The following is a 26145-nucleotide window of genomic DNA, read 5'->3' as shown; positions in this document are numbered from 1 at the left end:
ACTATGGTGTATAGTTAAATGGCTTAAACGAAGCATCGATGTAAAGAATTTCTGTCGATGCATTTTATTAATCGATTTTATCAATTTAATAAATGAATTGTTTCAGCCCTAGTTCCAAACACTCAATCCAGGTTACTAATAAAACTGCATAGCTATAAGGAATTCTGTAACTGTAACCTGTTTTTCACTTACAGAGCACAACCATGCAATGTGCAATGCAATTAATGACAGCTTATTAAATACTGTAAGTCAACACATCCCGCAGGCTCTCAAACCCACTGTAACGTTAACTAAATAACGTTACATGATCCAAAATAAACCTGTAACCTATTTTTCACTTACAGAGCACAACCATGTAGCCTAATACGTCTACAAGTATTCCCAGCTTATAAACTACTATAAATCAACACATCCCCCCAGCCTCTCAAACCAGTGTAACTTTATAACTAAGTAAAACTTTAACGTTACATGATCAACAATAAACCTGTAACCTGTTTGCAGCCAACATTAATAATTAACATGATGGCAGCAGGATGTAAATGATTACGTTTATCAACCATCGCAAGTTTGGCAAGTAAACAAATGCTCATTCATCTTTTCATAACGAACAACAGCCGGAGTAAACCTTCCGTAAGTCATAGCTAAAGCAAGAAGCAACAAACGTTAGATGGCCAATACTGAGCTAAACATGTTTACTAACCTCAGGTTACTCACCTATCTTACGTTCAGCGCGTCTTTGTTTGGGTCTTGTTTTATGAAATTTTAAAGCCAAAGTTTATGATGAATGGCTCAGCATCTGCCGGTGTTTGTTGTCCTCTCTCACGTGTGGCTGCGCGCAGCAGATGCTATGTGTTAAGTAGGCAGGTTATAGGTAACGCAGGGAGGGGAATAACAGCAAGCTCACCAGACGTTTCCTAAAAATAAACATTGTTCACGAGTCCCGCACCTCGAGTCCGAGTCGAGTCTGAAATCTTTTGAGGAGGAGTCTCAAGTCGATTCTGAAGTCACAGTGTGTGCGACTTAAGTCGGACTCGAGTCTGAGTCTGACACTTGAGTCCCCATCTCTGGGAGACACACACAGGTTTGGTAGTTAAAAATATATTTGGGTTAATGCCAGCAATAGTCAGCCTCAGGTGATGTCACCCCATCTCCTTGGCCTCAGTCAGGCAGTGGGCCAGTGGGCATCTGCCTACCTGCTGTTACTGTCATCAGCACCTGTCTGGTCTCCATTCCTTTCCGTCTGATCCTCTTTTAATTTTTTTATAGCACACTTTATCGGCACTTGTTTTTATTTATGTATGTATCTTTGTCTTTCTCACCCTCCACCCCGCTCTCTTCTGCCTCTGCTTCCGTCTCCTCTTATTATTGAGGTCTGAACATTTCAGAAAATGACGGCTGTAAAGCCAACAGCTTTGAAGTGACTACATTTAATTAATTGCATCAACGGAATATGCTGAGGGGTCAAAAGAGACTAAATACAGCATGTCAACCCTGAAAAATGTGTACACCCCCGGGGACAATCAGTATGACCGATCATCCTAGCATCCCCTTTTGGCCAGGCAGTGTTATTTTTAAAATACTGAACTGCGTCTATACTTACAAATCTTATTTTTTATCTGCAACAGTTATTATCTGTCTGGCTTTTATGAAACCGCTATGCCTACCATGTGGGGAAAAAAGCAGTTACAACTACTAGTTTTTGCAGAAAGTGTAATATTCAAATATTTGAATATTGAGATTATGAGAACAATCAGAATGAGATATTTTGAATGAGGTGATTTTTGAGAATATATGCTACTCTTGATAAATGGTACCAGTTCATGATCAAAATCTAAACTGCAGCACATTTCACTTTTTGAAATTTAATATGGTCGACAAAGCTTACAATTATTATATCATCACTGTTTAAGCATAATATTTCAAACTCTATCCTCACAAAACACAGTGTATCTGTGTTGCAACCCTTACAGATTTAATTTCAATATGACTGATGATGTAGCTAAGGAAAAGCAACGTAATTTATTTTTTCTCCTATGAATCTAAACAATGGAAATGAATTGTTTTTGTCGCTGAAGATCCCTGAGGAACTGCTGTATCCAGTGTGGGACAACTTGTTGAATCCATTTGAGTCAACAACAACTGTTCAAAACCCAAAACCACTGGTGCCATAATCATCCCTGTCTCTCTCTCACTCTGCTCTTCTTGCTCTGTGACCCATTTCTTCTTCTGCCTGGTGCTCAACTGTACAATTACACAACAGGCCGGGGACTAAAGGATACATGTTTCAACAAACAGGATGCTTATCAAGGCGTCGGCCTAAAGACACTCACACACATTTGTACTTTTATACTTGTGAGAACCCTCATTCACATAAAGCATTTCCTCGCCCCTAACCTCAACCGACACACCTACATGCTTAACCTCAACCCTTTTCCTGACCTGAACCTCAAGCTGATTCTAACCTTAACCCCAAAACCAAGTTTCAACCCCTCCTATAAGCACACCAACCAAAATGTTTAAGCACAACTGCTGTTAACTTTTTGAAAAATTACACATTTGCATGATGTTTCTATCAAGCAGCTACACTGTGCTGCCGTGTATAAGTAACAACCACACACAGTAGAGACATAACATTTCTATATTCCAGATGAGGTTGTGACCCCTTTTTTCCCCATGAAATAAGCGCATGACAACTATACGAGACACAGACAGAGAGTGAAAACATTAGTTGAGGCTTTTGCTCCAAGTCTCGCTTTGGTACAAAATGAAAAATGGATACTCCACCCACTTCCTACAGCATGCTGCACTCCATGGACTGACTGACACACACAGCTAAAATAAATAGTCTGGTGTTAAGTGAGACTATTTGCGAGATCTGTCCCTCACAGAGCTTTCCCACCCAGTATCTTACACACACGGACACAATTAAGATTCCACAACGCACCCAGATTCCACAGTATTCCCAGAATACACATTGCTTCCTAAATATTTGAACATCAGACTTGGTAGATTAGTTACAGATCCCTTTTCACAACCAAAACTACAAAGTGCTTTCCAAATTGAAGGAATAAACTGGACGATGGGTCATTCAGCCATTCAGGACACTTATTACATGCCATGGATGATTAGTAAACTTTTGCTACAAGGTCCCTTCATGGTAATGATAATAAAGTTGAAAATGAGAAAGGAAATGGAAAATCAAAAAGAAGTATCTCCATGTACACTGTCACTTTTGAGTGGCTCTACCCTTGGGGGTTACATGCTCAGCGGCAGGTATCTGATCTATTTCTTATTTTCACACAGTAAACAACCTGTCGAACTTTCACCAAGGGTTACATTTGGGTAGCAGTGCCAAAACTACATTTTATCACAATTTCCGGACCTTTGCAAGCATCCAGTAAGTCTGAGCAGAATTTATACTGGCTAGACAGTTAAACTTCTTATCTTTGATTTGAGCCTGCTTCGGTTTTTAGCCAGATGAGCTCTGAGGTCAGTGTAGCTCTTGGATTCAGTGCTGACCCCATTTCCTTTTAAATGTTGGCTGATTCTTACAGAACTTCATCCAAAATCCAATGTGCTGTTACTCTGAGTAATGTTACCAGCTCAAATATCATACAGAGTAAATTCAGGACACTGGTTTTCATACAAAAAGACTGAATAGTCTCATATTTAAGGAGGTATCTTAAAGCAACATTATGTAAGATTTGTTTTTTTCCTGCGATTTGGAGTATAAATTACCGTAATAAGGACAACTGTATATGTGCATTTCTTATAACATTACGATCAAAAACTAACAAGTGGACTTCTTTGCTAACACAGCCAAACATCAAGCAAGTGCAACAACACAAGACACTGCAAAACAGCTAGGTATTAGTTATTATTTACCAGTCCAACAGAAAGAATGCCGGCTCCACGTCTGTCTTGCAGCCTTTTATTTCACAAATCCATTGCTGGTCACATGATGTTGTCACCCTGAGCAGTCGACCATTGCTGAGCTCCCGCTGCTACCAAGCTATACTTGACTATTACAATCTTAAAAGTTTGCGTAACAATATCCAGACAACATGCCTAACACTAAAGCCCCCAAACTATGTATAAATATTATATTTCACAGAGCTGTTAAATTATCCATCTGTCTGTGGTATAAATGCTGAGCCCCTCTGCTGTGCCATAAAGCTTCCCACTAGATCACACAAAAGTGTATTTTATTTATTTATTTTTTTCATGTTATCATCTTAAAATAGTATCCCTTAATGTTAAGGGATTCAAACTTGTCATTAAAAGGCAAGAGATCCTTGCCTTTCTGAAAAAGGAGAAAACACAAATAGCCTTATTGTCAGAAACTCACTTGAATAACTTGGAGCATCTCAAGCTGAGGAGGTCCTGGGTGGGACAGGTGTTCTGTCTTATAACACAAATAACAATTGCAGAGGTGTAGCTATATTAATCCACCGCAGCTTCCCATTTACCTTAGAGACAACTAGAAAAGATAATGATGGCTGCTATGTCCTCATCTCAGGTTATCTTTATGGGGAACAGATTCTCAGGTTGCATATATGGCCCAAATTCATATGACTCCGCCTTTTTCCCTAAGCTTTTATCTGAGGTCTCATCAGTATCAACCCCATATGTTGTATTAGGGGGCGACTTTAATTGTGTGCCTGACCCAAGTGTTGACCTGTCCCCACCTAAATCTGGCCCAACCTCTCGGAAGAGCCTTAGTCTGCCATGACTTAGAGCTGTTTGACATTTGGAGAATAACTAATATAATAATAATAATAATAATAATAATAATAATCTTTATTTGTAGAGCACTTTTCAAAAACAAGTGTAAAGACAATAATACCCAAGAGACAATAATACAAAAACAATACAAGATAAAAGCATGAAAACATTGAAAAGACTAAAATACACATTTAAGATAAATATAAAATTAGTAAAATAGAATAAAATAAAAGGGATAAAATAAAGTCAAATAAGATCGGGAAAGGCTCTCCTATAAAAGTATGTTTTAAGAAGGGACTTAAAAGAGTTCAATGACTCAGCCGACCTGATTTCCTCGGGCAGGCTGTTCCAGAGCCTCGGGGCCCTGACAGAAAACGCTCTGTCCCCTTTAGTTTTCAGTCGAGACTCTGGAACAGACAACAGACCTCTGCCCGAGGATCTCAAGGTACGTGCTGGTGCGTATGGGACTAAAAGTTCAGAAATATAACAAGGCGAGAGGCCATGAAGAGCTTTAAAAGTGATCAATAGAATTTTAAAGTCAATTCTAAAACATACTGGGAGCCAGTGTAATGAAGCTAAAATAGGAGTAATGTGGTCATATATGGTGGTCAGACATTTTCATGAATTGATTTCTTCTTCCAAAACGGTTTTAGATAGGGTAAGGGAGTGCTCAATTGGCATAGGCTCACTCTCTGACCACTCTCATGTAAGTTTGCGCATCCACCCTCCTTACACTGATTCCTCCTTTTGCCATTGATGCACCCCTTTCTATTGAATAGTCCACCATTCATTGACTACATTACCAAACAGAGGAATGTTTTTATTGCTGCTAATAAGACCCCAGATGTCAGCCCTTCTCTGCTGTGGGAAACAGCTAAAGCTAAAGCTTAGCTAATCTTAAATACATTTTTGAATGTTTTAACTCCGCTTGATGCATCGTGTTGTTGTGTGACATGTTGCCGTAAAGCATTATGGCATTGTCGTGCCCTGCCTGGGATTCCAGTGTTGCATAGCGCAATAGCAGGCGCTGTGGTGCCCGGAGTCGCCATTCTCCCTATTAGAAGTTTGTGTACTATCAAAATGATTATGAAGCTGTTCTTTTAAGATAAAAAAATTCAGGCACGCTCAGCTGGGAGAGCTTGTCCTGCAGCAGGGCTGGGATGATGGTGTTAAAAGCAGAGCTGAAATCCACAAAGAGGATCCTGGCGTAGGTTCCTGGGGAGTCCAGGTGCTGGAGGATGTAGTGAAGGGCCATGTTTACTGCATCATCTACAGACCTGTTGGCTCTGCAGGCGAACTGCAGAGGGTCCAGGAGAGGGTCTGTGATGGATTTTAGGTGGGACAACAGAGAGGAGGGGAGGGAGCTCTGAGAAGGGAGGGGAAGATGTGGTGGACTGAGGCTGAAGCTGAGCGGAGGAGTCAAGGGGGACGGTGTCCGATTGACTCTCAAAGCGGCAGTAGAACTGGTTCAGCTCATTTGCCAGGCGAGAATCGTTTATGGAGTGGGGGACTTTGGGTTTATAGTTTGTGATCTGTCTGAACCCCTTCCAGACAGAAGAGGCATCGTTTGCAGAGAACTGGTTCTTTAGTCTCTCTGCTCCACACACAGTATCCGGTCGGCCAGCATGCTCTGTGTGTCCTGAACGTTGGCGTGCAGCGAGATGTAAACACCGACCAGAGTGAATGAAGCAAACTCACGTGGGGAGTAAAACGGTTTACAGTTAATGATAAGAAATTCCAGATCAGGAGAACAGTGCTGCTGAATCACTGTCACTTCGGTACACCAGCCATTGTTAATATAAAAACAGACACCTCCACCTTTTGTTTTGCCGGAGAGTTCTGTGTCGCGGTCCGCTCTGTACAGTTTGAAGCCTGCCAGCTGCAGCACGGAGTCCGGTATCAGCTCACACAGCCACGTCTCCGTGAAGCACAGAACAGAAGATGAATAAAAGTCTCTGTTTTTCCCCACCAGAAGCTGAAGTTCGTCCAGTTTGTTGCACAGTGAGCACACGTTGGAGAGAAATATTGCTGGTAGCGGTGTGCGGAGTCCCCGCCGGCGAAGACGCACAAGTGACCCTGCTCTTTTCCCTCTCCTGCGGCGCTTCACAGCGCGAACGACACCCTTCACCAAAATGTCCAATAATTCCACTGATGACACAAGAAAAGCGGGAATTATATCCGCTGGAGTTATTCCCCTGATGTTCATGAGCTCCTCCCTGGTGAAAGAGCACTGGGAATCACAGCCGAAAACTGAATTAACACACAAAAACAAAACAAAACAAAGCGCACCGAACACCGAGGCAGCTATACTCAGCGCCATCTTGTAGCCTAATTACCTGTCCAGCAGAAAACAGACAACTTCAGCACCTCTTTGAAAACATCTGTCCCACATTATAGCCTTCCATCTAGGAGAATCCACGTCTGGCCTCATGGTATAAAGATCCACAGGCTGTCACGTGTGTGATTGCTCATTTGTCCAAATGTCACTTCTCTTCTTACTTCTAATAAACCAGAAGAGTGCTCAGAGTCTGTTTATTATAATTATTATTATTATTATTATTATTTCCTCTTCTTCTTCTTTGTACGTATTCAATGTAGTGACGGGCATTCTACACTGCTGGAATTATACAAGTAGAAGAAGAACGCCGTGATGACGAAATGCGCTCTGTATCGCTGTTTGTCTGTCGTCGGCTAGGGTAGAAACATGAAAACAAAATATGGCGGCCTCCATATAATATAATATATGAAATTGTTATGGTAGAAACAATCATGTTTTCTCCATTGGAAAGAACCATTTCTTATAAAAGAGCTTTATGTGGGCCCTCAGTGTTCTAGTAGCACCACTGGTGTTGACATAATGAAGAGAGTGTAGGCCGTAGTATCAAAGAGCTCAAGTGACTATTATGCTTCCTCAGTGCTATAAACATTTGGAGACACTGGAGGAACGCAGTGATCTAGTCCCAGTGGCATCTCAGCAGCTAAAAGGGTGTCAGTCTCACTATCATCAAACTGTTGTGCTACATTACCATGTCTCCAAGGCTACATTCCAAACATACAAACTGCTTTTGCAATTGTTTTTTTATTAGACACTGGAGAGACACAGGAATAAGCACTCATATTGATAGATGAATACAATACAAAGGAATTTATACTAGAGGAGCTGCTGCAGGGACAAGCACCTGGTGATTCCTGTAGATTTCCTTCTATATACATTTTTTTAGTCAGACTAAACACACTAACACACACACACAAAATGCTCAGAACTCTTTCTTCTGATTAAGCCTACATAGACACCCAATACATAAACTCACTTTAGTAAGTGAGTGTTTAACCCTCCACCTTTCTCTTTAAATTACTATTTATAACAACCACACTTTGCATGAAGTATGGGCTGATATTTGTGTCAGTAGAATCTTATTTAAATCTGAATTTTAATTGCTCAACTTGAATAATCACATTAAAAAAATGAATTTGAATAGAATAGTTTGAATTTATATTATTTAACTTGAACAATTGTATTGGAAAACTGAATATGAATAGCATAATTTGAAACTGAATGTAATATTATGAAACTGAATTCAGTTGCAACTGAAACTGTATTGAAGCCTCACTAAAAATTCAACTCTTCAAGTATTTTCACTTTAAGTTCTCTCGATTCAAATTCACTTCTCTCGTTTCAATTTCAATCCACAAGATTCAGTTTCAAGGTCAAAGACAGTTCTAGGTTGTTCAGGAAGAGCAATCAAGTGCAGATCAAGCCAACATTCTTTCCAACAGACGGCAGGGGGCAACTCCACTGCAAAAAGAAGCCTAGTTCCACCAGAAATAATGACAAAATAAGATTCCAACCGGATTTATTACCACAGTAAACACTTTAATTACAAGGTGATCTCAATAGTCAGTTTTGGGTCCTTTTCAATGCAGCATGATGTTCATTTAGTAAATTTGTGGTCCGATTTAGAGGACAATAGCTGATAAAGCAGGTTATGCTTTAGGGTGGGACTACCTTATGGGTATTCAACACCATCAGTTTTCAGCATGGTGAAGCATGACAAAAGGCATTATTCTCAGGTTTGTATAAACTTATTTAAGAAATAGATGTATATACAGGTTCAGGTTCAGGTTCCTTTATTTATACCCGTAGGTAAATTACATTCCAGAGAATAAGTTTAGGCTATTTCTCAACCATATAAATGATAACACCATACAAACAGAACAAGACACTATAACTATACAAGTGATAGAATGCCTGTTAGGCTACCTTGTGATTAACAAATAGATACCATGGCGACCTGTCAGTCTACTATCTACTGCACTCTAAATTTAACCACCACCATTGAAAAAAACTTGTTCTTGTTTTTCGCAAGCCAAAATAAGCTTCTTGGTTAAAATCACAGTTAACATGAATTATGGATGCACCTTGCAAACCAAGCTAGATAGCTCCATGGTAACACTTTGTCCTGATGGGCTTCCGTTAATCTGGCCGTAAATGCATTCTCTTCAGTTCACTGCACATGGTATGGGTATTCCAGCAAAACTATAGCATTACTGCAAACATAACATAAACTGTGCCACATTCACCAGAACTAACAGGCATCCTATCACTTGTACGTAAATCTTTTTCTTATATAAGTTTATACAATCCTGAGAATGGCGACTTTTGCCATGCTGAAACTGATGCTGTTCAGCTTGAGTACCGATAAGGTATCCCCACCTAAAACTATACTCTGCTTTATCGGCTATTTTCCCCTAAATGGGACCAAAATTACGAACTGAACATCATACTGATTAGTAAAGGACTTGAAAGTGACGATTAAGTTCATAAACGCATTAGGAAAGTGTTTACAGAGGTGTTTACTGAAAGTGTTTTTTAACTGATGTCAGTTAAAAAGTGTTTAGTGTTTTGCAGTGGAGTTGCCCCCTGCTGGCTGTTGAAAAGAATGCAGGCTTGATCTGCACTCGATTGCTCTTCCTGAACAACCTAGAACTGTCTTTGACCTTGAAACTGAATCTTGTGGATTGAAATTGAAATGAGAGAAGTGAATAAGAATCGAGAGAACTGAAAGTGAAAGTACATAAAGAATTATCCAACGAAGGTTAAAGTCAAGGGCAACTGGACTTGGTTGAAGATACTGGAAGACGTTTCGTCCCTCATCCAAAGGACTTCTTCAGTTCTGACTGACTGGTAGGGAAACTCAGCTATTTAACCTCAGTGGGGTCGTTTGCCAGGATCGTCGATACTGCTGGTTCGTTAGTGTTCCTGATTGCTGTAACGACATCCCAGCCCTGCTGCAGGACGACTGCAACGTCGTTACAGTCATTAGGACTACCCGAGGCCAAGACTGAACGACCAATGTTGGTATCTTCACCTGAGGCCAATAGGTTACGTTTGTTGAGTTTCCTGGGAAGTGATGTAAGGACAGCATTGTAATGCTGCATTTAGACCAAATGCGAATTGTCGCCTCGCGACGCTTTCCTTGCGTGAGTACATTCGCTGCAAGTGTTCACACACACAACGCGAGAAGGCGATTTTAATAAACACAACTCGCCATTACTACAGCTGTATGAACCCAAAGTAAACATTTTGCTGTGATTAAATAGCAATAAACGGATTAAACTGATGCTGAAATAACTAAAACATGATGCAGTTTTGTTAAACATATGAATTCATGCTCTGTCAGCCAGACAGCAGGACAACAACTTCTAAAATGTTTGTTTTCTGAATGGAGTTCGGATCGATCAGAGCTATGCTATGCTAACTTGGTCACAGTAAAGTACAACGATAGCTGGACTAAAGTTACATACACATGTTTTCTTAACTCACCAGGTAGTTCAAACTCCTCACTTTCTTTTCTCCCAGCAATGTCCAGTTTTGTCCGTTTTTTATATAAATATGAAGTAGTGCCAAATGACGCTAACAACACTGGAACCGGATGTGCACGGAATCTAGCTGCTGAGAAGCTCGAGTGAAGATAAATCAACATTGTAATCCTATAAACTAAAGTAAAAAGCTTATTTAATAAAAGCAGTTTATTCTGAGCTCCTCCCTCGAGCAAACGGCGTAGTTGTGAGCAAAGTCCAGTCCGACCACGGGTGTTTATCTGTCTGAAAGCTGGAGCGCTGCTCCCTGCCCCTCTAGCCCAAGTTTAGCAGCTCTCAGCCGGCCAGCAGATTTTCAATCGCCCGCTCTGTCTGGCCCTCTCCACACAACGTTCTGAAGCTTTTGGTCTGAAAGCACCATAAGTGGGGGATAAGTGATGGCGTAGACCCCCTCCTCTGTTCAATGAAGGCTTCTCAACCCGGGTGTAGATGGCTTCCTCGACACCTCTTTCAAACCATCTAGCTTCTCTAAAATGTGCACTTGGTGGTCCTCAAACGAGTGTCCTCTGTCCTTCAGACGTAAGTAGACTGCAGAGTCTTGACCTGAGTTGGCCCTTCTTGTTGAGCCATGCGTTTGTGTAGTGGTTGTTTAGTCTCCCCAATATAAAGGTCTGTGCATTCCTCACTGCACTGGACCGCATACAGTAGATTGCTTTTCTTGTGTTTGGGTGTGCGGTCTTTGGGGTGTACCAGCATCTGTCAAAACACAGGGATGTTATGTTTGTTGAAAATCCTCCTGAGGTTCTCTGATACTCCAGACACGTATGGAATCACAATGTTGTTGCGTTTGACCTTATTTTCCTCCTCCCCTGTAGTTTTGTTCTTCTCGGATGTTGTGGCTGTTTTCACAAAGGTCCATTTAGGGTATCCACAGGCTGTAAGTGCCCCCTTCAGGTGGTTCTGTTCCTTCTCTCTGGCTTGGACGCTTGTTGGTATGTTTTCCGCTCTGTGGTGCAGTGTTCTCATGACCCCTAGCTTGTGCTCCAGTGGGTGGTGTGAATCGAAGAGCAGGTATTGGTCTGTGTGTGTGGGTTTCACTTCCTGGCTTTTAATTTTGACCCAGGTGTCGTCCACATATTTGTACCAGTGGCTCGGTGATATTCCTCTGAAGGAGTTGAGGGCTTTGTTCTCCACTTCTTCCATGTAGATGTTTGCCACAATCGAGGATACCGGTGAGCCCATGGCACAGCCATGCTTCTGTCTGTAGAATCCTCCGTTGTACTGGAAATAGGTGGTGTTTAGACAGAGGTCGAGTAATTTACAGATCTGGTCAGGGCTGAGTCTAGTGCTATTTTCCAGGGTGTTGTCTTGTGTTAGCCGTTTCCTAACGGTTTCTACTGCTTCTATAGTGGGGATGCAGGTGAACAAAGAAGTCACGTCATAGGATACCATGGTTTCATCTGGGTCCAGTTTTAGTCCTCGAACTTTGTTCACAAAGTCAATGGAGTTTTGGATGTTGTGAGGCGTGTTTCCCACCAAAGGAGCTAAGATAGTAGAAATGTGTTTGGCAATGTTGTAGGTGACCGAGTTAATGCTGCTGATAATCGGCCTGAGTGGGGCTCCTTCTTTGTGTATCTTGGGTAGTCCATTACATAAAGAATTCATTTTTAGTGAGGTTTTAAATACAGTGTCAGGTGAAACTGAATTGAGTTTCATAATATTACATTCAGTTTCAAGTTTATTGGAATTCAGTTTCAAACCAATAAATTCAATTTCAAATTATTCTATTCAGATTGATTTTTTCAATAAAATTATTCAAGTTAAACAATATAAATTCAAACTATTTTATTCAAATTCAGTTTTTTAATGCGATTATTCAAGTTGAGCAATTAAAATTCAGATTTAAATAATTAAAATTCAGATTCTACTGGCAAAAATATCCCATACTCCACGCCATTTATCCATGTTCTATGCTTTCATTTAATTTGGTTGACAATAGAGGAACAAGATGCTGTGTCTCTGTTTTTGAAAGGCCACTCCAAACCAAGTTACCCAGGTCAAAGTTATCCAGTGTGGGTTAAAATCAAGCTAAACTGGACTTAGTTGAAGACACTTGAAGACGTTTCTCCTCACCAAACAAAGATTGACTCCAAGGGGACTAGGGCGTTTATTTGGGAGAAGTGGGACATTGTAGTTTAGAGATTATGTAAAAAATACAGAGTGGGAATGATGACAACAAACAAGGCGGATTACATAACTGACATAATTCTGTCAGGTGAGTTAAAACTCACAACATCATTAGCATCAAGTTTGCAACATATCAAATTCTTCTGAGAAAACAAAGTTGCAGTCAGCCCTGTCACTTTCCCCGCCGATAGAGACACTGATAACTATTTATCACCATGGAATAAATATTTCAGATGTTACCAAAATACTTTTACAAGAAAGACTTCCCTGCATGTATGTACCACATCCATCTCTCTTATACTTTTTCTCTCGTCCCTGAATATTTTTCTTAGTTTTTGTTTCTATTTTTCTTAGTCTCCTCTCCTCTCCTTCATTTCTATCCAATCCACACTCTACTCTCTACTTATCCAGACCACAATACTTGAACCTTCTTGTAATTACAAAGAATGACATATCATTATGAAAGTAATCTTGATTAGAGGATTGACAAATGTTTGGATTGTAGCCAAGTTATATAAATTGTGACATGTGTCTGGAGTGTTGACTGTAGATAGAACAGTTTGTAGATATAAGCAGTGAAACATGCTGTGTGATAAATGGGTCAACGCTACACAACTCCATTGAAGATCATTAAGTGAGGGGGAGGAAAGTTGGTTCAAGAAATAGATAGCAGACTTCTTTCAAGTTGTTTGACTGTGGGTATTTATTGTCCTTGCTGTGTGTGTGTGTGTGTGTGTGTTTGTTTTACCAACCTTGCAAGACCACTTTATCTAATAATCATGTGTCCATTTGTGTTCCAGTGTGTAACCATATATGTTTGCGTCTGCATGTACTGTGTTTTTGTTTACTACCTTCAGTCTCAGTGTGCGTGGCTTCAGGTGAAGGGCTCTCCTGGCCCCACTCTGCTACTCCATAGATTTGTACCACCAGGAGCCGCTTCAGAGGCACCAGGTCAGCATCTTTGAGGCCCATCTCCAACTTGTGAACAATGCCCCGCCCTAGCTGGCTGGTCACCACAGTAATCTGTGTTTACAGCATGAGGAAAAGGAATTGGAAGTGTGAAAACCCCCAGAAAGAGAAGGGATATCAATAACATCCTTCTGAAAAAAGAGGCATTTTATATTTTTATCCTGAACACCCTTATCATCTACAGTGAGTGCTTGAACTTTTGATTGATTTTCCTGTAACAATATACTGTATATCTGTGATGGACTGGCGACCTATCCAGGGTGTACCCCGCCTTGCGCCCGATGTCAGCTGGGATTGGCTCCAGCTCCCCCGCGACCCTGTACGCAGGAAAAGCGGTTGACGATGGATGGATGGAATATACTGTATATGGGTTAATACAAATTCTATTCAAATTGGTCTGTTAAGGATCTCATCCTCTCTTATCCAAGGAAGGTTAAAATCAATTGCAACTGGAGCTGGTTGAAGATACTTGAAGATGTTTCGAGACTTCTTCAGCTCTGACTGTCTGGTATAGAAACTCAGCTGTTTAACCTCTGTGGGGTCGTTGTCAAGATGATCAATACCGCTGGTTTGTTAGTGCTCCTGGCCTTGTAACGAAAGCTGTTATGGTCGTTGGAGACACCCGAGGCCAAGTCTGAACAACCATCATTGACATTCTTACTTGAGGCCAAAAGTGAACGTTTGTTAAGTTTCCTTGGAAGAGATGAAAAGACAGCATTGTGAGTGGGGGATAATAAGTAATAAGTGGGGGTGGTGATGATGTACAGTGGATAAGACATATGCCTTTGGTGTGAGAGACCCGGGTTTAATTTCCACTGTGACACATCCACCAATGTGTCCCTGAGCAAGACACTTAACCCCTAGTTGCTCCAGAGTTGTCGCCCTCTGCCGTATATAGCAATTGTAAGTCGTTTTGGATAATAGCGTCAGCTAAATGAATTAATGTAATGGATAAGTGGCTCCCCTGTTAAGCGACGGTGTCTCAACCCACATGAAAGAGGGTCCTTTATCCTTCATATGAAGTAAAACCTGAACTGAGTAGCTGGCCTTTCTGTGTTGAGCCATGTGTTTGTGTAAATGTTTAGTTTCCCCAATATCCTTGTCCGTGCATTCCTCACTGCATTGGACAGCATAAACTAGATTGCTTTCCGTGTGTTTGGGTATGCGGTCTTTAGGGTGGACTATTATCTATTTTAGCGTGTTCTTAGGTTTAAAAAACACAGGGATGTGGCATTTGTTGAAAATCCACATGAGTTTCTCTGATACTCCAGACACTTGTGGAATCACAGTGTTGTTGCATTCTCTTCTCTTGTGTACTCTTCTTTTCTTCATACCCTGTAGTGTTGGTGTTTTTCTTGGATCTTGTGGCTGTTTTCACAAAAACTCCATTTAGGATATCCACAGGCTACCCTCTCGTTCGACCAAGATGGCGCCGCAGACGGCTGCCTCTGGATTACGCTCCGTAGTGCTTTTTGTGTTTTGTTAATAGACTCTTTCTGCTTCTTACCAGAGAAGAGCTCTTAAATATTGGACTTTCAACTTGTGGTGTAGCCTGGCCAGAGTGGCTAGGAAGGTGGTAGGTAGGCAGACTCAAACATCGTATGTTCGCAAAGGTGATTATTTTATTTACAGTGGTCTGCAGTACACAGATAATTCAACAATCAAACAAACAAAAATACTTAAGAAAAATAACACATTAAACTTTTAACAACACTGACAAAAGGCACGCATTCACGGCAGCACAGCCTCACCTCTTTCCCCCTTGGGAGAACAAATCCCACTGTTTATATAGGGTGGTCAATTCACACCCAACTGCTTCAGCCCATCCCATTCTGATGCAGGTTGATCTACTCCATAACATTAATACCTAGAAATCTCTTAACATTTGGAACTTAGTTACCAGTTCACTCTGCTCAGAGTGACTAGAAAACAGGTCAGGGTTATTCACACATTTATTTATAATAACCAAAAACAACCAAAAGATACTTTCCTATAAAGAAAGAAAACCCTCTTCTTGGTTTGGCCCTTGTGAAGTCATCCATGACCAACCTATTCCTATAAAACAGGAAATGCTTAGGCCGGCCCCTCCCCAAACAATATTCCTGCATGGTAGAACTGAACAAAGGAACAAACAATTGTAAGTATTAACACAGGAAAACAATTAAACCATGTTTAAACTTGCAACCTAATAAAATGGAGCTGAAACTTCCTTATGACTGTGTGTTTACTCTAACTTATCATATGCTTTGCTGTCGACTGTAACATAATGCAAACACAAACAACCGGGGATAGTAAGTGGTGCACTTTTACACAAGCTATGGTAAATTACAAAATAAATAAACACTTATATGTATAAACTAGAAGGTAATGGCCTATATAGGACAAGTGGTGAGCAAACCCACTTCGTCACACAACTGCTCACACTATTCCACCACTCTTTATTGAACCTGGAACTTTCTCGGATTTATTAGTTTGAGGAGCAGTAGTTCTGTACAGTATACCGGAGACGCCAAAGGGGGAAGAGTGCTGGCGCACTGGTTAAACTGAGACAGCTGGGTTCTCACACTGCGCTCCCTTCTATCCACCGCTCTCTGGCCAACAAAATGGACAAACTGCTGCTCCTCAAAAGAACTAACTCGGACTTCTGCAGATCTGTTTTACCAAATCCTGGCTCACCAAGCACATCCCGAACAGTGCACTTTACCTACCGGGATTTAATAACGTAACGGAGCTCACGGGAAAAACAAGGGGAGGCGGTCTCTGTTTCTATATAAACGAAGATTGGTGTACAGATGTCACAGTGTTGAAGAAATCATGCAGCCCTCACTTAGAGACATTCATAAACTGTAAACCTTTTTATTCACGGCGGAGGTTTTCATCGTTTGTTCTGGTCACCGTTTACATTCCACCTCAGGCCTGTGTTAGTGAGGCGTTACTACACCTGGCTGACCAGATAACTAATGTGGAGAAAAAACATCCAGACTCCCTGCTCATTGTTCTCGGGGACTTTAACAGAGAAAACCTCAGCCGTTAACTTCAAAAGTACTGACAGTATATTAAGTGTCCCACCAGGGACACTAACATACTGGACCACTGCTACACAACATTAAAGGACGCCTATCACTCTGTTCCCTGTGCAGCCTTGGGACTCTCTGATCACTGTCTGGTTCATCTTATCCCAACATACAGGCAGAAATTGAAATCTGCTAAACCTGTTGTAAAGAGTGTGAAAAGATGGACCAGCAAGTCAAAGGTGGATTTACAGGCCTGCTTTGACTGTACTGACTGGAGTGTTTTTGAGGCTGCAGCCACTGACATGGATGAACTGACACTGTGACATCTTACATCAGTTTTTGTGAGGACATGTGTGTGCCGACTAAAACCTTCTGCACATACAACAACCAAAAACCCTGGTTCACAGCGAAACTCAGGCAGCTTCATCAGACCAAAGAGGAGGCCTTCAGAAGTGGGAACAGAGTCCTGTATAACCAGGCCAGGGACACGCTGACTAAAGAGGTCATAGCAGCAAAGAGGAGCTACGCTGAAAAGCTAGAAAACAGCTTTGTTTCTTGGGCAGTCCGTATATACATGGAATGGCTTCTCCAGGATACAAATGGTAATATTGTTCATCATGGGTGATGATATTTTCTTTCTGGAGGTGTTGTTCTAAATATTCTATGGCCTTTTTTTAGTATCCGCTGCTGGGGTCTCGCCTCAGTGTCTCATATGTGTTCATGTCAGTGAGTAGTATGTTGATCCTGGTCTGGTAGTTCGCGGTGTTTAGGACTACAGTGCATCTTCCCTTATCAGCAAGTAGGATAGTGATGTTTTGATCTTTGGTCAGTGATGTCACAGCCTTCCTTTCTTATTATCTGTGATTTTCTATATAGTAGTGTCTATTCCAGTTGTTTCTTCTATATACGATTAATGTGATTTGACAGAATTTTTCATATTTTCTTGTAATTATCTTAATGTCTTTTTATGTATTTACCCTTTCAATAGAAGCATGCTTCATCCCCTATGTGAGAGTATCAGAAAGTGTTACCAGCTCTACTTTATAATTTGTTACTTGACAACCCCTGACGAAGATCTCTGTTAGATTGAAAGGTTGCTCTGCTAAATTAAATTTCCTGGGATCTATCAGTACAGTGTGCAGATCTTTTGTCTGACTTTTGCCTTCAGTTTGTTTTTGACCCAGCACACGTGTGCGCTCTCGTTACGTTTCCTCATGTCGTGGAATCGTGTCGTGTCCTCTCCATGACAGCAGACTCTTTGCCCCGCCTTTGAGTTAATTCAAAACACCTAAAACACTTTTTCCTTCATATGTGGTTGCATTCAAATTTGGTCTTTTGAAGCATACCTAAAATGTATTTGAAATTTGGTTTCAGAAACCAAGGCAGCCATAATCAGATTGCATATCAGACTGAAGAAGAGAACAAATGCACAGCCATGGAGGGTAACACTGTTGCACTTTTCCAACAACATAAAACAACATAACTAGGTTTTATTTCACTATTATTAAGCCACATAGCTGTTCCTCCCGACAGCTCACTTCTGAAATGGTACAACTGGCGTTATGAAATATAGAGTTCATGTTTTAAGCTGTCTTATCTTCAGAAGAAAGGGCCACAACATTCCCACAGCAAGGCATTCTTTGCGTCTGACTGTTGTGTTTCTGTTGTACTTGAGGGACATGACATAATGTAAATTACTGTTACTAAATTAAACACATGATCTCAAAACCACTGACCACTAAATCACCACCCCAACAGAAAAGTGGCATACCATCTGTGATAATGACACAACTCTTCACTTACACATCCTTTTCAGGAGAAAAAACACAGCTTTAACTGTCCTCTTGCCTTATGATCTGCAAAAAGTAATGTTTGCTACAACTGAGCTATCATTATGTCACACGGCATGGCATTATGAATGAACACAACTGCTGGTAATGCACTGTAAAATGTTCACTAATCCATTATTTTTTGATAATGAAGATTTTAGCTGTAGATTTGCTCAAAAGACAGCATCTTAAAATAGGTAGTCTCTATGTCTGATGATGGAAGGAGATGAAAATAGTTTTCGGTGGCATTTACATGCCTAATGAGGGAAAACAGATAAGCTAATGTTAGGCTGGTGCTGAGCACCCCATTAAATCGCATTAACAGTAGCACCAATAATGATTATTATAATGGGATTATTGACGGGTTCTGCTCTCTGCTTCCTGCTGTTTGGCCAAAAGAAGAATATGCTGTTGAAACCTGACGCACATCATAGAGGACAACACACACACACACACACACACACACACACACACACACACACACACACACACACACACACACACACACACACACACACACACACACACACACACACAGGGCAGTATCTCTGCTTAGTGTCTTTCTGTTTCCTAATAGTGCTATTCATATCTGCTGCTGTCGGAAACAGTGGGTCTTAGTGTAATAATCTGTCCAGAGCTTCCTAATAAAACTGGTTGGATTTGAGAAATCCTCACCAACAACCCAGAGCCTTGTACCCAGAGGACATGTTGTTCAAATTTAACAAGAACAACAGTGACTGGCTCATTTCTCAATAGGCTCCCCCCATATGTCCAACATTTAAATCTAACAAATGAGATACTTTCAGTAATGTCAGCTAATAGTTTTATTCCCCTAAACCGTCATTAGCTGACATCTAAGTTGTATTTGTGTCTCAAGTTTTGAGTCTGGAACATTTACGAATATTAACCCAAAGCTGGTTCCGAGCAACATAAATAGGAATGAATAGTCCTATTACAGTAAATGTGCTACATCAAAGTGATAGCTACAATCTTCTATTGATGTCAACAATTCCATCCCCTTGAGTCATAATGAAGCAATGTAAATCAGCAAGTGGAAACAAATTAGACAAGGATTTGCCTTGAAACTATTTGAACATAGCCTGTACAAAAGTGGGTACTACACAAAAAGGAAAGTGATTTAAACACTTTGCGATAGCGGATTGGATGTTCTAGCTGGAAGGCACTGAAAACTACTGAAGCTTTACTGATGTCATTTTTACAACTCGTCCTAGACAGATGGCTCAGCAGCAGATGAATGGAGCCCATTTACTTCATTTGAAACGTACATGAGCTGGTTTTGAGTGGACTGTTGGATACAAGATATGAAGAGTTCCCATCCACTAAAATGGACTGTTAACAAATAATTTATTAAGCTTTTAAAAATGCAAATTAGATTCCTAATTCAATATGTTTTTGCAGCTGCTAAATACACTGAATTGGGCCTGAAGAGCGCTCATTTAACAGCTATAAGTGGAGCCTCTTCCCTACATTTGCATTAAGTGCAAAGCTTGAATATCAAAGAGGTCTATTCAGTCTGAACTAGACTGCAGCTGAGGACATGCTCCTTCATAATGGACATGGAAAGACAGAAACAGCCACATTTTTTGTGGAAATTACTTCATATACAATAAGGTTGTGCAAAACTGGTTGGTTACTGCATGTTATGATTAAACCTATCTAACACTCAGTTCAGTTCTCTGCCTCTGCAGTTGAGGAAATGAAATCATATGGGGATGTAGCTCAGTGGTAGAGTGCATACTTTGCATGTAAGAGGTCCTGGTTCAATCCCCAGCATTTCCATGTATTGTTATTATAGTGCTGGTAACTGGAAGTGATCATTGCTGAAGCGTTACGTTTCTTATAAATCCAACAAAGGTTGAGGTCAAGAGCAAATGGACTTGGTTGAAGATACTAGAAGACGTTTCGTCCCTTATCCAAGAGACTTCTTCAGTGCGCTTTCTGTTGGACTGGAAAGTAATAAGTTATCAGCTGGTTTCTGTGTCTTGTGTTGTTGTGCTTGCTTCATGTTTGCCTGTGTTAGCAAACTTGAGCAAAATGAGCCACAGACAGAGGTTTAGCTGATAGCTAACAGTTATTATAATAATAATAATAATCCTTATTTGTAGAGCACTTTTCAAAAACAAGTTACAAAGTGCTTTAACAAGTGTAAAGAATAATACAAAAAAGATAAGAGCATGAAAATTTAATATAAAATTAGTAAAATACAATAAAATAAAAGGGATAAAATAAAGTCAAATAAGATCGGGAAAAGCTCTCCTATAAAAGTATGTTTTAAGAAGGGACTTAAAAGAGTTCCCAGACTCAGCCGACCTGATTTCCTCGGGCAGGCTGTTCCAGAGCCTCGGGGCACTGACAGAAAACGCTCTTTCCCCTTTAGTTTTCAGTCGAGACTCTGGAACAGACAACAGACCTCTGCCCGAGGATCTCAAGGTACGTGCTGGTGCGTATGGGACTAAAAGGTCAGAAATATAACAAGGCGAGAGGCCATGAAGAGCTTTAAAAGTGATCAATAGAATTTTAAAGTCAATTCTAAAACATACTGGGAGCCAGTGTAATGAAGCTAAAATAGGAGTAATGTGGTCATATTTCTTTGTTCTGGTTAAAAGCCTGGCAGCTGAGTTCTGGACAGTCTGGAGTCGATCAATAGATTTTTGGGTTAAACAGGTGAAAAGGCTGTTGCAATAATCCAGGCGTGATGAGATGAAGGCGTGTAAAATGGTCCTTAAAAGTAAACATAGATCGAATTTTAGCTATATTTCTAAGTTGATAAAAACATGATTGAACAAGCTTTGTGGTGTGCTGCTCGAAATTTAAATTACTATCAAACCAAACACCAAGGTTCTTTGCCACAGGCTTAATGTGATTTACTAGGGAACCAGCAGATGGCAGTATTTGATTTGCCATCTGCTGAGACCCGATGACCAGGATTTCTGTTTTGTCTGAGTTCAGCTGGAGGAAATTATTTGACATCCATTTTTTAACTTCACAAAGGCAGTTGTTAAGTGAACTCAGCATTCCAGGGTCTGTGGATCTGACGGGCAAGTATATTTGTGTGTCATCAGCATAAATATGAAAAGAAATGCCATGTTTATGGATAATGTGTCCAAGGGGAAGCAGATACAAGGAAAACAAAATGGGTCCTAAGACCGACCCCTGAGGCACACCATATTTAACTGGACAGAATGAAGAGACATAGTTGTTTACAGACACGCAAAACTTCCTATTTGACAGGTAGGATGAAAACCATTCTAGAGCAGTACCAGAGATCCCCACCCAGTGCCTCAGTCTGTCTAACATGATGTTGTGATCAATGGTGTCAAAAGCAGCGCTAAGGTCCAGGAGTACCAGGACTGAGCACATACCTTCATCAGCAGACATTAAAAGTTCATTGGTGACTTTAAGCAGGGCAGTCTCAGTGCTGTGGTACTTCCTAAAACCAGACTGAAACTTTTCAAATAATTTGTTATTTTCCAGCACAGTGAGCAGCTGTTTGGACACAATTCTTTCTAGAATCTTTGCAATAAAAGGCAGTTTTGAAATTGGTCTAAAATTATGTGGGAGGGAGGGATCTAAACCAGGTTTCTTTAAAAGTGGGTTCACGCAAGCCGTTTTAAAATAATCAGGGACACAACCAGTAGATAGGGAGCTGTTGAAAACAGAGATCAAATGGGGCCCAACAGAATCTATTACTTTCAGTAAAAATTTTGTAGGTATTATATCAAGTGGGCTGGAGGACACTCTCATTTGTGATACTGTTTTTAAAAGCTCAGACAAGTCGATGGGATAAAACTGGTTAAAACTCTGTTGTTGCTGGTGAGGGACCTCTGAGTAAGAGTCCACGGGGGTAATAGAGGCTCTGATTGACACCACCTTATTGGTAAAATAAGATAAAAACAATTCACAGTCATCATTACTTCCAGCTGAGGCACAAGGAGGGGTTGGGTTTACCAGCTGATCCACAGTCTTAAACAGAAACCTGGGATTGTGTTTATGTGTAGTAATAAGTTCAGAAAAATAGTGTGTTCTTGCATCCTTAACCATTTTATTGTAGTTAATTAATAAATCCTTCAGACTGAGGTAATGGACTTGGAGACTGGATTTTTTCCATCTGCGCTCTGCTTTCCTGCATTCCCTTTTGAGGCTGCGAATGCTGTCATTTATCCAGGGTTGCTTACTAGCTTTAGACGTAGGCCTAACCTTTAGAGGAGCAGTAATATTTAGTGACGACAAGCAGATATGATTGAAGTGATCGACCAGATTTTTGGTGTTGGAATCAGACAGGTGTTGGCTTTGGCTCTGAAAGAATGCGCAAAACTTGGAAACACTTTGTTCATTAAAGATGCGACAACACACGGAGCTTGGTGAGGCGGCATGAGTAACAGGCGAATCACAGCTAAAAACAATACATCTGTGGTCAGATATGGTCATGTCCACTAATTCCACAGAGGAAATGCTGACACCCAGGGTAAAAACCAAGTCCAGTGTATGACCACGGTTATGTGTTTGCCCTTTGACATGTTGTTTGAAGTTAAAAGAAGTGGCCATATTTAAAAAGTCAGTTGCATTAACATTGTTGGGGTCATCAACATGAATATTAAAATCGCCACAAAGAACAATTCTGTCATAATTTAAAACCAGAGTAGATAAAAATTCAGGAAGTTCTGATAAAAATCCTCCAGGCGGTTTTGGGGGGCAATAAATTATAACAAATATGATAGGTTGCAGCCCTCCAACTTTAAGAGTGAGAACTTCAAAGGAGTTAAATTCATCACAGCGTACTTGATGACATTTAAAATTTTTCCTATACACGCTCACTAGCACGCTCACTCATCAATCTCGAGTTGATGTTGCTTACCCCAGACTCACACAGGTGGTATGTGTGCCGCATTACAGTTGCGCCACGGTTTTGACCTGTCCTCAGCCTGGCGTCAACTCACACTGGAAGTGTTTCAGCAGCAGAGTGTTTAGCCTGCCCCACGTTGTTGACTTGTTGTTTATTTGTCATTTGGTGTGCTTCTACAACCGATCACAGCGCTCTGTGAACCGTTTTCCCCCAGTTCCCTGCAGGGCTGAATTTCACACATGGAGTATTTCAGAATAAGAATGTTGCCTGCCTGATTTTGCTGAATTGTTTAGATTTAGTTGATTTGGTAAGTTGTCCTTGATTTTTGTGCTTCTACCATGGTTAAGAAGGCTATATTGTTAAATTGTTACTTTTTTGGTCTGTTTTAACTGTGTTTATTGTTGATATACGATCGGGAGTGTGTACATGGTATTTTATTTTGAAAATCGACCGCATTCTCTTTGCCGTTTCTGTGTCTGACTCCCTGCCCGGCTCATCTGCTCGGTGCTCCTTGACGCGTCTTCTGTCAAAAATAGACCAGCTGCCTATTCTTCGCGCAGCGAAGCGGAGAGCCGCTTCTGGGACGTGCTGTGATGCTTCTGGTGTGAGCAAAAGAATTGACTAGAATGGCATCAATTTGCTCCGGCACTACACTGAACTGAATGGACAGTTGCACTACATTCAGCAAATTCCTTGGTAATGTTTCCATTTAGATTGCGATCTTTAGAAAAATGAAAACACTAGAGCAAACATCCATCCATCCATCGTCAGCCGCTTATCCTGCGTACAGGGTCGCTGGGGGGCTGGAGCTTATCCCAGCTGACATTGGGCGAAAGGCGGGGTACACCCTGGACAGGTCGCCAGTCCATCGCAGGGTGACTAGAGCAAACATGTCGTTTTGAAAACTATCTGGCCAACTGTGTTAGGGGCCCTTAAAGAAAGCAGTCGGCTCTCAACTTTTGTTGTAGAGGGTAAGGCAGCTTTGGCAGGGGATGTAGCTCAGTGGTAGAGCGCATGCTTCGCATGTATGAGGTCCTGGGTTCAATCCCCAGCATCTCCACTTCTTGTGGCACAATGATGCACAGAGTTCAGACTTTGTACAGCATTAACCACAGAGTTCTTTGTTAAAGCCTTCCTTCACCTATAAGGAAGAAGCAGAGCATTGTTGACCACTGGAAAATGATAATTCACTGAAAAGCCTTGGCACAGAAGCTTAAACACTTGACCACTGCGAGTCCAAAGAGCACTTTTTATGTGTAGTTTTTCCTCAGCTCTTAAATGCATTTGTTACTCACACTGGACTTCCACTGTCCAATGGCAACAATGCTGCCCCCTTCTCTGTTTTAATGCAGGTTGTTTTGGGGTCTGAATACCTGCTAACCGAAAACATCCTTAAAGGAGGCAGTCAGCTCTCAACATTTGTAGTAGAGGGTAAGGGTACTAACACATTGTGAGGGGATGTAGCTCAGTGGTAGAGCGCATGCTTTGCATGTATGAGGTCCTGGGTTCGATCCCCAGCATCTCCACTTCTAGTTATAGTGCTGGTAACTGGAAGTGATCATTGCTGAAGCGTTACGTTTGTTACAAATATAAATCTTCCTCACATTAACATCAAGTGAAGATGACACTGATCAAAGAAAGCTACATTGATTATGCTTTTTCTTTGCCTGGTTCACAGGTGGAATTTATTAAGGATGGCACAGATCCAAAACTGATATCGGATACTGGCCTTATCCTGACTCAAATAGCTGGATTTTAATGTACAATGTAAGTTCTTTGGAAGAAGCTACCTCGGTATTCTCAGTCTGGATATCATGGCAGAGGCTGAGAGGAGGAAGCGAGGAAGAGAACAAGAGAGAGGGACAAGAGTCAATATCAGACTGGCTCGTTGGCGTGAGCTCAGAGAGCTGAAAGGTTGCAGGACAGATGCAGCACTTTCTGTTTGACATTGACTACAATGGCATCAATTTGCTCTGGCACTACACTGAACTGAATGGACAATTCCACTACATTCAGCAAATTCCTTGGTAATGTTTCCATTTAGATTGCGATCTTTAGAAAAATGAAAACACTAGAGCAAACATCCATCCATCCATCGTCAGCCGCTTATCCTGCGTACAGGGTCGCTGGGGGGCTGGAGCTTATCCCAGCTGACATTGGGCGAAAGGCGGGGTACACCCTGGACAGGTCGCCAGTCCATCGCAGGGTGACTAGAGCAAACATGTCGTTTTGAAAACTATCTGGCCAACTGTGTTAGGGGCCCTTAAAGAAAGCAGTCGGCTCTCAACTTTTGTTGTAGAGGGTAAGGCAGCTTTGGCAGGGGATGTAGCTCAGTGGTAGAGCGCATGCTTCGCATGTATGAGGTCCTGGGTTCAATCCCCAGCATCTCCACTTCTTGTGGCACAATGATGCACAGAGTTCAGACTTGTTCTTTGTTAAAGCCTTCCTTCACCTATAAGGAAGAAGCAGAGCATTGTTGACCACTGGAAAATGATAATTCACTGAAAAGCCTTGGCACAGAAGCTTAAACACTTGACCACTTCTAAGAGCACTTTTTATGTTTAGTTTTTCCTCAGCTCTTAAATGCATTTGTTACTCACACTGGACTTCCACTGTCCAGTGGCAACAATGCTGCCCCCTTCTCTGTTTTAATGCAGGTTGTTTTGGGGTCTGAATACCTGCTAACCGAAAACATCCTTAAAGGAGGCAGTCAGCTCTCAACATTTGTAGTAGAGGG

General features: G+C 41.2%; 1 protein-coding gene and 3 non-coding genes across 5 annotated transcripts in view; 3 read left to right on the top strand and 1 right to left on the bottom strand.

The window, feature by feature from the left end:
• Window positions 1-26145, bottom strand: part of LOC119913364 (meiosis 1 associated protein) — a 65844-nt gene that overhangs the window by 35356 nt on the left and 4343 nt on the right. For both annotated transcript variants that reach the window (XM_038732775.1, XM_038732776.1), the window contains exon 4: window positions 13584-13755. In XM_038732775.1, the coding sequence (XP_038588703.1) occupies window positions 13584-13755 (172 nt within the window). The remainder of the gene's footprint in view (window positions 1-13583; window positions 13756-26145) is intronic.
• trnaa-cgc lies at window positions 24397-24468 on the top strand. Its single transcript has one exon. It is a non-coding gene; the product is annotated as a tRNA-Ala (tRNA).
• trnaa-ugc lies at window positions 24863-24934 on the top strand. The gene has a single exon. It is a non-coding gene; the product is annotated as a tRNA-Ala (tRNA).
• trnaa-cgc lies at window positions 25728-25799 on the top strand. The gene has a single exon. It is a non-coding gene; the product is annotated as a tRNA-Ala (tRNA).

Source organism: Micropterus salmoides, unplaced genomic scaffold, assembly GCF_014851395.1.
Source record: "Micropterus salmoides isolate LMB-PRFRI ecotype aquatic unplaced genomic scaffold, ASM1485139v1 Ms_hic_scaffold_2, whole genome shotgun sequence".
Classification (NCBI taxonomy): Eukaryota; Metazoa; Chordata; class Actinopteri; order Centrarchiformes; family Centrarchidae; genus Micropterus; species Micropterus salmoides.
The sequence above is the reverse complement of the archived record's forward strand: the minus strand, read 5'-3'. Positions and strand labels throughout refer to the sequence as shown.